Genomic DNA, 14,816 nt, shown 5'->3' on the forward strand with positions numbered 1-14,816 from the left:
TAGGTTTAACCGCGGTGGTAAGAAATCTTGTTGAAATGAGGAAACTTTGTCACTTGTTTTGGCTTACTTCCCAAGCACAGATATCAAATTGGTATAGGTTTAGATAATTGTAAAGGATCTTACAACCAATCACAAAGCGACAATTCTGGTAAAACATAGGTTCATTATTTTCAATTTTACAATAGTTCAACATCAAGAATCCATATTTTTCTTCATTTGGGTCAATTCTTAGAAGATTTTCCGATCGATTGGTGTAAGAATATTGAAAATCGATCGGAAAACCGCTGAGCTATTAGCGCTCAAAACCTTTCATTTTTCGTGACGCTCGCATTTTTCGATTTTTTGGAATGACACTCTATCTCAAAACTTGCCGTAAGACGTAGTCCTACGTCGAAAGGGTGCTAATTGTGTCCCATAACTCTGGAATGTGTCCAATGTCGATGTCGTCAGCGAAACTCATAAATTGGCTACATTTGGGTCATTCCACGTCAAGTGTCCGAGTCCCATGATAATCGACCCTCACGGCTTTGAATCAAACTTTGCCAGATTATTCGTTTTCGGTCAGAAAGGAGGCACCTCCATTTTGAGGGAAAATACCCGTTCTTGTCAAACCCTCTTATTTTCTTTTGCTTATATTTCCGGAAATTACGATGACGAATCCCCTGGTGGTTTCCCCGGCTTCGGTAACAGTATCAGGGTATACTTGGATCGCCGCTTTCAGTACCTTGTTCGGAATCCCGTCTGGACCGGGCGCTTTCTTCGTTTTTAGCCCCGTGGCAACCGGCAATGAACTCCTCATTCATGACCGGAACAAGGGTGTGATTCGCTTGACCGTACGGAGTCTAGACCACCTCATTTTTTTGGTATGGATATTATCACTGCCCACACACATCCTCCCAGTTGACTTCGAGGTATGACGCTGGCCTAATAAGCCAGTCGTCGTATGTTCGAATCTCGGCTGGGAGAGGCTGTTAGAGTCAATAGGATCGTAGCAACTGGCCTTGCAATTGTCCTGTACTGTAACAGCTGGCTGCGAAATCTGTCGTACAAAAACAGAAGGTCAAGTTTCGATAACGGAATCTAGCACCTAGGCTTTGCTTTGCTATTCTCAAGTAACATTTTTGTTGTATAATAGCTTATTGAGCACTTATTCAACTGGAAATACCTGTACAATAGTTTAATAAGATGTTATATAACAAAAATGTTACTTGGGTTATCACTAGGACTAGCATTTTGACCTATTACATCCAGGTGTTGTTCCGCACTTCGTTATTTTTGCAGTATCGCTATAGAGTGAGCGAACTGCTTATTATCCGTGCTTAAAGTGTCGGTATTTTTAACTCCCTTTTTTCTTCTACGCCCTACTTTTCAACTAATCTAACTTACTCTGGCAAGAGGTTTTCATTGTTAGTAAATGCAGTAAGCAGTAGAAATGATGTGAAGGGGCCTGAGCATAAACCCATGCTAAAGTCACTTAACATCGAATGGCCTGATTCAACAAGGATTCGAACCAACGACCACATGCTTGTCAAGGCAGACTCGGTAACCTTGCGGCTACAGGGCCTCCCGGGGCCACCTCACTAGATCGTGGTGCGGGAATTTTCACATTTTCAAAGCCAATTACCCAAAGAATTCGAAAAAGATACTATTTTTGAGCCCAAATATTTTTTAACTCGATTTGAAAACTAAATTTACGTTTTTCTCTCAATGAGTACAATTTGATCAGAATAGTTCCAACTTCATCGTGTTCCGCAGATTTTTTTCACATTAGAATCACTCATCGCATCGAGGTGTTCTTAGCCGATCTCGAGATATACACCCCTATTCTGTATTTCGAACGAACCTTTATTCCGTTCGACTTGCTTCGAACGAGATGTTTTGCCCATTTGATTTTGCTGGCGGAAATTTCGTTCGAAATACCAATCCGTTCGAAATATAGAATATAGACAAAAACGAAACCGAGGAAATTCTGGACTCAAGAAAGGGTGAAAACCGGAACAGGAAAAGAAAAGCAAAAGAAACAGAAAAAGAGGAAAAGAGGAAGCAGCGGGCAGAAAAAAGAGACGAGACAAGAAAAGGAATACGGGACTGGAAATGGGAGAAACCAAAATGGGAGGAAACGAGATATAAGAGGAGAAATATGTAGTAGTAAGTAGTAGTAGTAAGAGGGAAATCCACCATCATTTCAAGGACTTGCCAGTGTATGTGGGTAGACTTACAGTAGATCCGAATTTGATTATCAAATGAATACTAATGCTGTTATAGAAGGACCAAAAGGGGTTTGGCGGACCCACAAGCAAAGACACTTGTGCGCATTCCGGGGTTTTAAGATTTTCCTTCCAACATTAGGATCCTTCCATGTAATAATCAATTTCGCTGCACCAGCTTTAACCCACGTGATGGCTTGTTTGTGAGAAGAAGAACTTGGCATAACTGTTTCAGACCTTAAGGACTCCGGTTGGCAATCCACTCCATCATCCAGCCTTCCACAATTATGCTGTTCATAACAATCATAGCAATTATAATATGATATATAGTAAGGTTATAATAATATTCTGGTAAAAGTTCTATGTCATACCTTCATTTTTCCGTTAAGTAATTTCTTATTTTGTAGTCCTCTCATCCTTCCTGTCCTCGCCATAGTTCTCTCCTCTCCACTTGAGCTAGCACTAATCTACAAAAAAAAAAACCGGAAGTCCCTTGCCGGTTTTCGTCTGGCTTGTTGTTGCTGTATGCAGATGTTATTATGTTTTCGTTTGTACCGATATTATCAATATTTTGTATGTATTTGGTAATGTGGTAATTTTCAATAATATAAAAAATTAACATGTGATTGAAGGTGAATTTAATATGGATATTTTGCTCACCAGTACCGCTGATCCAATATGGTTATTAAATATTATTATTAGAATAAATACCTGTATGGAACGTGTCAACGATACTGGCAACACTCACCCGCCTTGCTAAGCCAGTTACCAATACTTAAATATACTTCCTCACCACTCCGCTATTTAGCGCCGTCTGAGCTGTCGGTGCCGCGCTCTTTCGTTTCAACGCCTACTGTGCGAACGTAAATCAACGAAATCGGGATTCGATCCGATATACAGTGGACCTCCGTTCGTTTGAACGATTCCTCATGCAAACTAACGGGGTCACTTTTTAATTTGAACAACTGGCCACCCTAAATATGCTGAAACTCGTATGAACTGGTCGCTTTGCTCTTTGTTATTGTTTTGATGATTTGATCTAGTTAGCAGTTGCAAGCAGCGAATATTTCATTCTCCGATCGAATATCTATCGTAATCGTTGGGAAACAGATTGTGAAACTGATTAAATATGCTAGACCAGTACAAACAAATCGTGTTTATGTGCATTGTCTGCATAAGGAAATGATACCATGTTGAGAATGACATTTGAACCATTTTTAATTTGCACGTCGTGCAAACCAACGGGGTTCAAATTAAAAAGTGTTCAGATTAAAAACGGTCAAACGAACGGGGGTCCACGGTATCTCGCGTCACTTTTGATTTCGTCCAATGTAACAATTCCACCATATTGAGAAAAACGAGATCGAAGTTCTTCGAATTGAACTTTAAATTGTTTCAAAATGAAATAATTTTCAGTCATTCACTCAACGTGGTTGATGAATAATAACATTCAATATTTAACGGAGATTTTAAAAATCTAATTAAAACTAAGCAGTTTTGGTTTATTATGGAAAAAGTTACATTGGACTGTTTACCATCTCATGCTGTACTTTGGACGATTTTATTTTTCCAGGCTATTGCACATAAATTAAGCGAGATCACCGTAAAATACGTGCGTTGCCGTGCTACGCTATTTTCGAGGCTATTTTTCAATATTAGGCCGCTTGTTTCACTTAAAATGCATAAATAATGCGAAAAAAAACTTTCACTTGCTAAACGTCCAATGTACAGATTGGGTTTGTTTTGATTTTTTTTGCACTTTGGACATCAGATGAGAACGACCGAAGTAACAGTCAGTCATCCGTAATTCGAATGTGCACATTGGACATTTTGATAATGCTAATTTTTTAACCTCAAAATAGTTCTATTTGGGCAGGTGTTTTTGTATAACATGGAGTTTAAAAAGAGCAATAATTTGTTGTGATAAACCGGATCTGTTTACATTTGTTACTGGACGAAATGAAAAGTAACGCGAGATATACGTGATTTATTTGCAGCTTTCCTTTGCATATATAAACCAGCCTCTGCACCGGTTATGCCACCGCACTTCGAAGTGTGCGCACAGCCAGTATTCTCTTCACAGATAATAGGTGATTGCTTAGGTGTCCAAATTCCCCCAAATTACCCTACCAGTCGAAAACTTCAACCGTCTGTCCAAAGGCTTGTTAGCGCCAATATGTGTACCTCTCCATTCTGTTACGATCAGGGATTAGTGCCTCCATTTTGTTGTGGACACTGCCGATCAGCAAGCTCTGCTTATTCGCCTTGCCAGCACTGAATCTGACGTTTCGCGTGAGTGAAGTAGACTGTAAACAAAGAGTGAATTTTTGTCCTAATGTTTGCGAACGGAAAAAATATCATTGGAAATTCAAAATGGATAATTGGTAACGTTGAAATTAAAGTTTAAACCTTTTTCAACTATATTTTACATTAATAGTAAAACTACAGAGACTCGAAAGTGCTAAATTTTTAGTGTTAAAAATGTGTGTCTTGCGAAGTTAAAATTTCTGCCTTACAGATATCTTTAAATTTGTTATATAAATATTAAAAATTTGAATTTCTTTAAAACACAATTGATACTTAATAGTGTATTACTGATGCTCATTGAAAATCTATTACAATAGAATGTAACGTTAATGTAGAAATTCTCATTGAAATTAGTGTTCTGCAGGCCGCTCATAAGGAAAACTTGACGGTGAAAGTTCTGCTTTCGGATATCGTATGCTGGCCCCGAAAGGTGGAAGACTTTTTATCGAAGGTGAACAAGTGTTTCAGGCTAAACATATATTACCGGTTGACGTTCACAATGCCCACGGCGATGGAGACACTAGTTTCGCGACTTGTCTGAACTTAAGTTATCATTGCCAAGCTTGGGAAAGCGTAAAGCACATGATGGCTGAGCCGAATCATCTGCTGGCGATATAATTTTGCTAATAAAATTTTGAAGAAAAGTGATATTTCAGATAGCCAGCTGTACCACTTCTAACTGTGGCGTATGTGGAACAGCGTTGGGGAAAGAGCAGAAAAAGTACCCAGCGGTTTTACGTAAGGTTACATCAACACCTCTGAAGCAATGATAATTGTTATGTTTAAACTATTTCTTTTAATGAGACTAATGTCCAAGCAATGATAGATTTGTTGCGGGAAGTTTATTTTAATATTTTTTTTAAGTATTTGTTTTCAACCACTTTCAAAAACCGACAAGGGATGCCTTTGATATAAATAAATAACTCACTAAATAAATAAAACAACGTTTTATTCAGAAATGAATCAAAAAGTAGGCGACATTAATTTAAAAGAAAGTCATCAAATGCTCAAAATCTTCCGCTAGAGAGAATCGGTTTGGAAATATTGGTCATAGCACAAGCGATAACCATCAGATCATCTAAAACAGGTAAGAAACGTATTTCCACTTTGTCATTCAAAATGCCGAATTGCTTAATGCGTTGTATCGCCCTTTCCACGTGTACTCGAGCAGCAGCTATTGATCTATTTTCCTCTGCATCTATCTGGCTCAATTGCCGTTGCGAATACATGAACGGTGGACGTATAAGCTTGATTCCTAACGTTTTGCATTCGTTATCGATAAGAAATCCCTTATCTGTCATTACAGCTTCTCCAGCATTGAATTTGCGTAGAATATTTTCCTTGATGACGATCTGCTTATCTGAGCTTTTCCCGCCATATCCTTGGCTAACGTATGAGATTGTACCACCTGGTGTTACAGAAATCAAGTATTTCGCGGTTTCTCGTCCTTTATAATGAGAATAACTATTTATTCTGCAGTGCAAACACTTCGGTTTTTGGATTGCGATTTCGGTGCAGTCCAACACCGCAACAACATCTTCATAATCTGGTTTAAAGTAATGTGGCATGTTTCGTTTAATTTGATTTTGAGACGGCCACGGTATCAAATGAATGCATATTGCTTTAATCCAAGGAATTGTGTCGAAAAACTTCTTCGATACTGTCTGATAGTTTAAATTAAATAACGAACCCATAGAAGAAAAAGACAAATTAGTTTTCATCTTGATAAAAACTATCAAAACTTGTTCCTCGAGAGGTACGTTCGAATGTGTTTTTGCCTTGTACATCGACAAAGATTCAATAGCATTGACAATTGACCGAACCATTTCGGGGGAGCTCAAGCCAGTCCAAGCTGTAAATTCGGCATTGTTCCTAAACTGGATTGCCATAGCTCGTTGGCGTCCATTAAATAGAGAGTCAATATCGAGTGTGTTCACTTGCGTAGCCGTATCGATACATTCTTTGATATCAGATTGTACCGCAACATCAACTTTTTTGTTCAGTTTATGTAAAAGATCTCCCGAACACTTCTTATTTGCGTTTCGTTTGGTAGCCCTTTCAGCACGTCGCACAGCCAGCGATTTTTTTGCAGGGCTCATATATGGCTGCGGCAAGTTTACATCAGGTATTGCTCCGGATTTCAATATTAAGCGATTTGTTTTACGAGGTTTTACTGAAAGTCGAAAAACTCAATTCATTCACAATTCAATTCACAGCATATCATAAAATTTCAAAGTACTTACATGGAGATATGAAGTTACTAGAACTGAAGTGCGAACTGCACACCCTAGCAGTTGCCGTTGGTTCAATCTTTAATCGTAGATTATGAACCCAAATTTTCCAGCGCTCTTTGTCACTTTTTTTAGGAAAAGCATGGAAGGAATGTCCTGAAGCATACCGTTGTAAGCATCCTGGTACAACGCAAACCATTCGACTGACGTTTTTGGCTCGTGGCAGCTGATTCGACGCAGATTCCTCGTCAATGTTGTTGGGATCCATGTTAATATACAATCTACAAATATTATTTATTATTTAAAATAGGACTGGCGAACTGTAATTTTGCTACAAAAGATATCTTTATTCGAAACTTCTATCATTGCCTATGTTAAAATAAACAAATTTACGTGCAAATCAAGGGCAATATCTTGGTTTTTAATACGAAAAGAATAAAAACTTAGGTACCACTATAAACAACAATTTATTTTGTTTCTATTTCAATCACACTTATGCAGATTAGTGTATACTTTTATTTGTTAATTTTTCGTTTAAACTTTGTACTATAAACTAAACTGAAAATACACGATCAATTGAAGTACCTGCCACTCTCGCACTTCTGTATCAATTTCGGTACCTTCCTCGAAAACAGATTCCTGAATAATAAAACTTTAAGACACTACTTCACAAAACAGCAAACGTTATTTTGGAGTACACGAATTTAACCAGTAAAATACGTGCAATTTTTTCGTTCAATGTTTACATTTCGTTCACTCACGCGACCGAATAGTGTAGATGGCTCCACTGTTTCACTGGCAGAGCGAATACTTACTAGCCTTTATAGTAGGTTCTGTTATATACGCACTCTTACATACGCTCCCACAAATTCAGATCTTCCACTCACTCACTCACACCGAGCCAAGGCAGCACATAATCGCATGTCATGACAGTTTGTGGAGAATTTTTCAGTCTCTGATGAAAATGGCTATGCGTTCACCCACACTGCGTAACACTATCAACCCACGCGCTAGGCTGTTGTTTTCGCTATCGCTTGTGACCTTTTCACTCATATTTCCTTGCATGCACAACTTTTTCGTTTGCGCTTCCCTTCCACTTTTCAGTGCCACTGACACGCAATTTTATTTTAAAATTTTTCCTTTCGTACTCTTTTCTTTTAGAAATTTGGACAATTCCAACGACTTCATCACTTCCCAGCACATTTTTCCCCCCACACAGCTGACTTCGAAAACCAAAAACTCCTTGGAGCACTCGACCGGCGAACGCAATTTTTTTATTTTTTCCACTACGCTTGTTCACTTACGGACTGACTTCAATACACGACCGCACCAGCCGAACTCCTGTGAACGAATGTTAACCATAGAAACGATACTGGCTATATAAAGGCTGTTCATTGACTACGAACTCATTTTTATTTCAGACCTCCCCGGGTTATTTTGTTCATACTTTTTGTATGTGAGATATAAGAGGAGAAATATGGGCCTAAAACTGGAAAATGACAGACAAAGAAGAAATAAACAACGGAAAAAATGGAGTAAAGAAAAAGGTAAAATGGACGAAAAAACGGAAGACGTATAAGGCAACTCAGAGAGAAAAAAACAAGTGCAAAGCATAAGGAAAAACAAGACTAAAAATCAAAAAATCGAACAGGAAACGAAGAAAAACGAAATAATGAAAAAGTAAAAAGAGAGAACGGAGGAAAAATGAATGAAAAGTAAGAGCATAAACCAAGAAAATGGTACAAAGGAAAGTGAAAAAATGGAACATAAAGTGAAAAACGGGACTGGAAAAGAGAAAAAGCGGAACAGAAAAGAGGTAAGGTGTGTGAGAAAATAAGACGAAAAATGACAATTTAAATTTCAACTAACACTTGCTGTCTCGTCATCTGTTCGTTACCATGCCCTGTTTGAAGTGAAATTTTAGGTTCAAATCAGTTTTTTTTTGTTTCGATTATAATCACTTTAACAGCTTACGTCATTCGTGACTTCTGCGGGGTTGGGATTTGAACCCGGGTCCTCGGCGTGAGAGGCGTGAATGCTAATCACTAGGCCGGGACTGACCCCCTTTCAAATGAGTTAAAATTTAAGTCTATTTTAATGTCCAATATCGAGTTTAATTGCATGTCCGATTTTAAGCCCAATTTCATGTCTAAATTAATTCCAATTTTAAGTCAAATTTAATCTCTAATTTCAACTCCAGTTTAAAGTACAGTTCGAATTCCATTTTCAAGTCTAATTTCAAATGCAGTTCCAAGTCTAATCTCAAGTCAAATTTATTTAAAAACTTTAAATTAAAATTTAAAAACTTCAGATTCTGACTTGGATCCGATGTTGTCTAATGCCAAGTAAAACTTCCAGTACAAATTACTCAAAAATTTAAGTCTAATTTCAAATCCGATTTTGAGTCTAATTTCCAGTTAAATTTAAACTATAATTTCCAAATGTACCCGAAAGTCCGGAGTTTTCAATCTCAAAAATTAGCTGGGATTTTCGTGCTAACTAATAATTAATTCGCAATCCTGCGATTCCTTCGTTTTTCTAGGACGAAACATTCTTTTGAAGGGTCGGGTTATCTTAAATTATCTTTGGCAGGAGAGCTGATAGCTCATTTACAAAAATAGAAAAGAGCAGCACGGTCCAAGGTTGCTCCTCTGTTGTACGCCAGAGATGTTGCAGAACGTCGCGATTGCAAAACTCGGAAGTCCAATTTTCGCATTAAACCTACGGTGTGCTAGGTATGAGTGTGACCACTGGCAGAAAGGCTCTCAAGCCTTGCAAGGAAGCTACCGTGATCCACCCGATCAAACTATGGCAGTTGCTTCAGTCTCATAAGTTACGGGAAAAACATTGAGGTTGATGCCCAAATGATAATTTCAGGCTGATGAGTCGTCATCGATTCTGTAAATTTCAAAAGCAGTTTTTTTTGTTTGAAACAAAAAAATTGTTCGTGAAAAAATATTCGCTGTGTTCGAAATGAAAAGAAGAATGCAGTGAATACAGTTCTATAAACAGAACCCCGCCTTTGGGCCCGAAAGCTGCTTCCGAAATTGGACTCTCCGACGAAAAGCTAATGACTGCTAATTTCCTGTTAAAGCTCATTATATTAAACCTTGGCCTGAACGAAGGTTTTGTTATTAGAAATGAAAAACTTGTTTTCAACTCCTAAACATCTAAAACTGGTGATTTCATCAAGCTTTGGGCTTGTTAATGGCTGTTTTTGCAGCTAGATTGAGACTTAACAGAGGATTTACCAACGGACAGTCAGTAAGACTATCTTTACGCCTAAAGCAGTCAATAATGTCGATAACTGGTATACATTTTTGCTGCCAGCCGGATTACAAAACTTTATGATCTGGCAGTGTCTACTGGTTTGTTGAAGCGATTATATCGAAGTTCGACTGTGTTGTGATGGTTCGAACATCCACGCACATTCTGGTAGAACGGATAGAATTGTTATCGGAGTTTTTGCACTTACCTGATATGGAATGTGGATGTGGATGGGCATGTGGATATGGATCCACATGCAGATCCGGGACGGCTGTTATTTGCTGGCAGGAATGGCTTGACTGCAGTGGGGAGGTCAGGGGCTACCAATACCGAGGTTATTGCATCCCGGTGTAACTTCAGATGTCGAAATACTCAGTGCGTATAACATGCGAATCAACATTGGAAGGTGTCAGTTGCTTTCGAAAAGGAGAACGAGTACTATGGGTGTCCGATCAATAATAAAGATCAAGGTGGCGCCCTCAGACATTAGGTTACGAATGGCATACCGTGATATGCAAATCGCAACCATCAATGAGCCAGAGGCAACCGCCAGCAAAATATTGGCTTCTGGCAAAATCAAGGTTGGTCGGTTCGTGTGTGCACTCATGGGCAAACGGCGTGTTCATGTGCATGGGTTCCGGCCATCGGACGGGAAAATGCAAAGCCTCCGATCGGTCCAAACTGTGCAAGCGATGTAACGAGGAAAGCCACTTCGCGAAAGGGTGGCACCAAACCACCCAAACGCCCAAAGTTAAGAATCTTTTCGCACGCTTACGGTTTTGTGCGTTTTTTTGAAAATTGCAATACTCTTCATCGTTTTTTCTGCATGTGTTTTTAGTCTTATCATTTTTTTTGACATTTTTTGTCATTTTTTGGCGTCTTTTGTCTTTTATTTTCATCAGCGTTTCGTCTACTTGCCATAACTTTTTCGTTATCTTTTCGCTGTCTTTTTGCCGTCTCTTTGTCGTCGGCAAATGGACCGCAACATTTGCTGTCTTGTCGTTTTTTGCGTTCTTTTTGTTATCTTTTTGTTGTTTATTTTTCGATGCCTTTCGCCGACTCTCTGTCATGTTTTTATCGTCTTTTCGTGGTCGTTTTGCTATCTTTACATTACCTTTCCGTAGTCTGGTTGTAACTTTTTGTCTTCGTTTTCGTTTTTTGTCGTTGTCACCTTTTTTGTTTTAGCATTTTTTGTGTTTTTTTTTGTCATCTTTCCATCGTTCTGTGTTGTCTTTTTATCATCACGAATGACGATCGTTAAGACTATCGCTGCAGTGGCCTTTTAACCCAGTGCCCTTTTCTGGCATATTAAAAAAGACAACCAGTATGTTGTTTGCTTCACTGTCGTTTCGTTGTTTTATTGTCGTCTTTTTGTCCTAGATTAGTCGTCTTTTTTCTGCATATTTTATCGTCTTTTTGTCGCTTATTTAATGAACAATTTTGTCATGTTTTCTATTTTTGATGGTTTTTGAGGACCTTTTTCCGTTTTGTCATTATTTTGTCGTGCTTTTGACGCTTTTAATATCGTGTTTTTGTTTTGTCTTTGTCGCTAATTTTTCGTCGTCATCTTTTCGTCGTCTGCATCGCATTTTCATTTTCGTATTCGCTGTTTTTTGTCTTATCGTTTATTTTTATAATTTTCGTCCTGCGCGTTGTAAAGACAGCAAAAAGTTGTCTTTTTGTTGTTCTTTCTGTCGTATATTCACCATTTTTTGTGTGTTTCTGTCGCTTTCTAATCGTTTTTCATCGCGTTGTTTTTTGTTGCTGTTTTAACGTCTTTTTATTGTCTCTTCATCGCTTTTTGTACATCTATTTATAGTCATTTCGTCGTTTTGCATTATCTCTTGTAGTATTTTTTGTTGCCCCTCTGTCGTTTTTTCGACATCCTTTCATCGTATTTTTGTCGTCTTTTACCTTTTTATCGTATTTTCGCTGCCTCGTCGTCGCTTTTTCATAATCTTATTGTTGTATTTTCGACGCTTTTTTGTTCTTTTTTTTGTTGTCTTTTTTAGTATTCGTTGTCTTTGTGTTATTTCTATGTCGCATTTTTGTTGCTGTTATCTTTTCATTGTCTTTTATCGGTGTTTCACCGTTTTTTATTGTTTCTTCGTTACCTCTTTGCCAATTTTTCATCATTTTGTTTTGTGTCAAGACAACAAAAATATTGTTTTTCGCTATCTTTAAATTAAATTGTTTTTCGACGTGCTGTTTTACTACGGTAGCGATGGTTTGCCACCATTCTTCGGTCGTTCCGTCTGAAGAACAGACGAACGAACCTAGTTTTTAGTGTAAGACGTTTGTGGCAGGCTTGTAGAAGCTCTTACTGTTAGAGTCCTTAGATTTTTTTGAGCCTATTTAACTGACTTGAATCACGGTGTATCGTGTGATTTAACCACAATAAATTACTATTAATTGATCAAAAGTTTCCAACGTTCATCAAAATGACCCACTCCAATTTGTACCATAACAATCTATCTTTCACTTCTCTTCTGTTCCAGCAACACGGATATTTCGAAGCCAAAACGTACCGGTGGTGATGGCAGCGGCCAGTCGAAATACATTTGCGATATCTGCGGCAAAGGATGTGGTACAGCAAATTACCTTTCACTGCACCGGAAGACCCATGCCGGTGAACGACCCTATAAATGTGACTTATGTAACAAGTCTTTCAGCACCACCGTCCAGCTGGGCAACCACAAAGCGAATCATGTGCGGCATCAAAAATTCAAATGTGAAACGTGTGACAAAGAGTTTTCGTTGAAAAAACAATTTAATGCCCACCTAAGGGGCCACAAGAAGGACCGTTCCTTCCAGTGCTCCGTCTGCGAAAAGGCATTCCTGACGCAGAGTTTGCTGCAAAACCATTTGCGCTGTCACAGCACTGAACGACCGCACACGTGCGACATCTGTGGATCATCGTACAAAACGGGCAGTTCTCTGAACTCACACCGAAAAACCCACGCCTACCTTGTGCCGAAACCTTTCCGGTGTGACCTGTGCGATGCGCAGTTCGTTCAGAAAAGTAGCCTCACTTGTCATCGAAAAAAGCACCTGCTGGCGGATCGGCAGTTCGAATGTTCCCGCTGCGGGCTTAATTTTTGCTCGAAGAAAAGCCTGATTATGCACAAAAGGCGTAACGTGAGCGGTAGGTGTCGGTCACCCGATGAAACTGGCCACGGTGTTGGTTCAGAACATGGAGAGTATCATAGCAATGTACCGAAGGACCAGGGTGGTAAACACGTTTGCGACATCTGTGGTATGGAATTCAACAAAATGTTAACTCTCACGAAACACAGAAGGATTCACAGCGAGTCGCAAGGAGCGTTTGAGTGTGACATATGTAGCAAAACTTTTTTCACGCAGAAAGCTGTAAAGTATCATAGACACGAAGAACATAAGCGGGAAGGTTATTGCAAATGTAAATTCTGCGGTAAACCGTTCGACACGACTAAACTGTTGCAAAGCCACTTGAGAAGGCACCACACATACCGTCCACACCGGTGTCTGGTTTGTGGAGAAGGTTTTAAGTTTAAACGTAGGCTCTTTCAGCATGTGCGTTGCCACACCAGCGATGGACTGTTTAAATGTGACATTTGTGGGGCATCCTATGTGTGTCCTTATAGTCTTAAAGATCACCGAAAAACTCATGCAGAGAAGGCCCGTCCCCAGGAGTGTGATACTTCTAAGGAAATTCGTTCGGCAGGGGAACTCGCTCGAGAAATTCACAAAAATATTCATACAGCCATTTCGGAGACCATCTGTAGCGAAAGCGGTCAGGTCAATTGCTTGGAACGAGAAGAAACAAAACCTCGTCTGAACGAAAGTGAGCAAAAGTCCCACAACAACGAACGGACCGTTTCGAAGAGCGACTGCGCTGAAAGCGACCAGGAAGATACCAACTCAGAACCAACAGATCGGCCCTACAAGTGTTCGTACTGCGGAAGGCGGTACGAAATTCGCAGTAGGCTCTCGGAACATATGCGGCGTCACAGCGATGCCCGACAGTTCAAGTGCGACATCTGTGGTTCAACATACAAAAGAGCGAGTACGCTGCGATCGCACAAGAAAAAACACGCCTACCTTGTTCCGAAACCTTACGAATGTGACCTATGCGGGGCACGGTACGTGTACAAGGGTGGCATCAAAGATCACATGAAATCGCACACCATGGAACTGCCCTATAAGTGTCGGTTTTGCACGGAAGGATTCCGATTCAAGGGCGGGCTCAAAGAGCATATGCAGCAGCATCGCGGTCAGATAAAGTATAAATGTGACATCTGTGGCCTGCCGTACAAGACACTGGGTGGAGTACGTAACCACCGGAAAATACACACCTCCGACGAGTCGAAGGATTTCAACTGTGAAGGGCTACTTACAGTTTTTCCGAAGAAATAATCGCATTCAAGGTATGCAAAGTTTTCACTGAGGACGAAATTATTTCTCCAAAGTTTTGTATATCGAAAGGAAATATTCCGAGAAATATTCAACCACTGTTAGTGTGCAGGAATATCCTCTCTCCGAATATATTTAAACGATTAAAATTAAATAATCCTGCTCCTCTGATAATATCATAATTCCATCGCTTTATCCAAAGCAAGTACGATTCAGTCTCGAGCCATTCTTCTCCTGAATTGTTTCATGCTTCTAGCGCAGCGAATGGGCTGAATGACGGAGGCGGGGGTCAAAATCTGACCTTATCCGTCTATACTATCAACGTTTTAGAAGATTCCACATCAAAGTCGACGACTTCTTCATCTCAGTTAGTGAAACTGAAATAAAATGTTGGTCACGCGTTAACGACAAA

The 14,816-nt window shown here is 39.5% G+C and overlaps 1 protein-coding gene across 1 annotated transcript in view; it reads left to right on the forward strand.

Annotated features, from left to right (window-relative positions):
- LOC128746386 (zinc finger protein 62 homolog) overlaps window positions 1-14,407 on the forward strand; it is a 42,414-nt gene extending 28,007 nt beyond the window's left edge. The window contains exon 4 of the mRNA XM_053843437.1: window positions 12,511-14,407. Coding sequence (XP_053699412.1) covers window positions 12,511-14,407 — 1,897 coding nt within the window. The remainder of the gene's footprint in view (window positions 1-12,510) is intronic.
- Window positions 14,408-14,816: the final 409 nt, after the last annotated feature.

This window comes from Sabethes cyaneus, chromosome 1, assembly GCF_943734655.1.
Source record: "Sabethes cyaneus chromosome 1, idSabCyanKW18_F2, whole genome shotgun sequence".
In the NCBI taxonomy this organism is placed as follows: Eukaryota; Metazoa; Arthropoda; class Insecta; order Diptera; family Culicidae; genus Sabethes; species Sabethes cyaneus.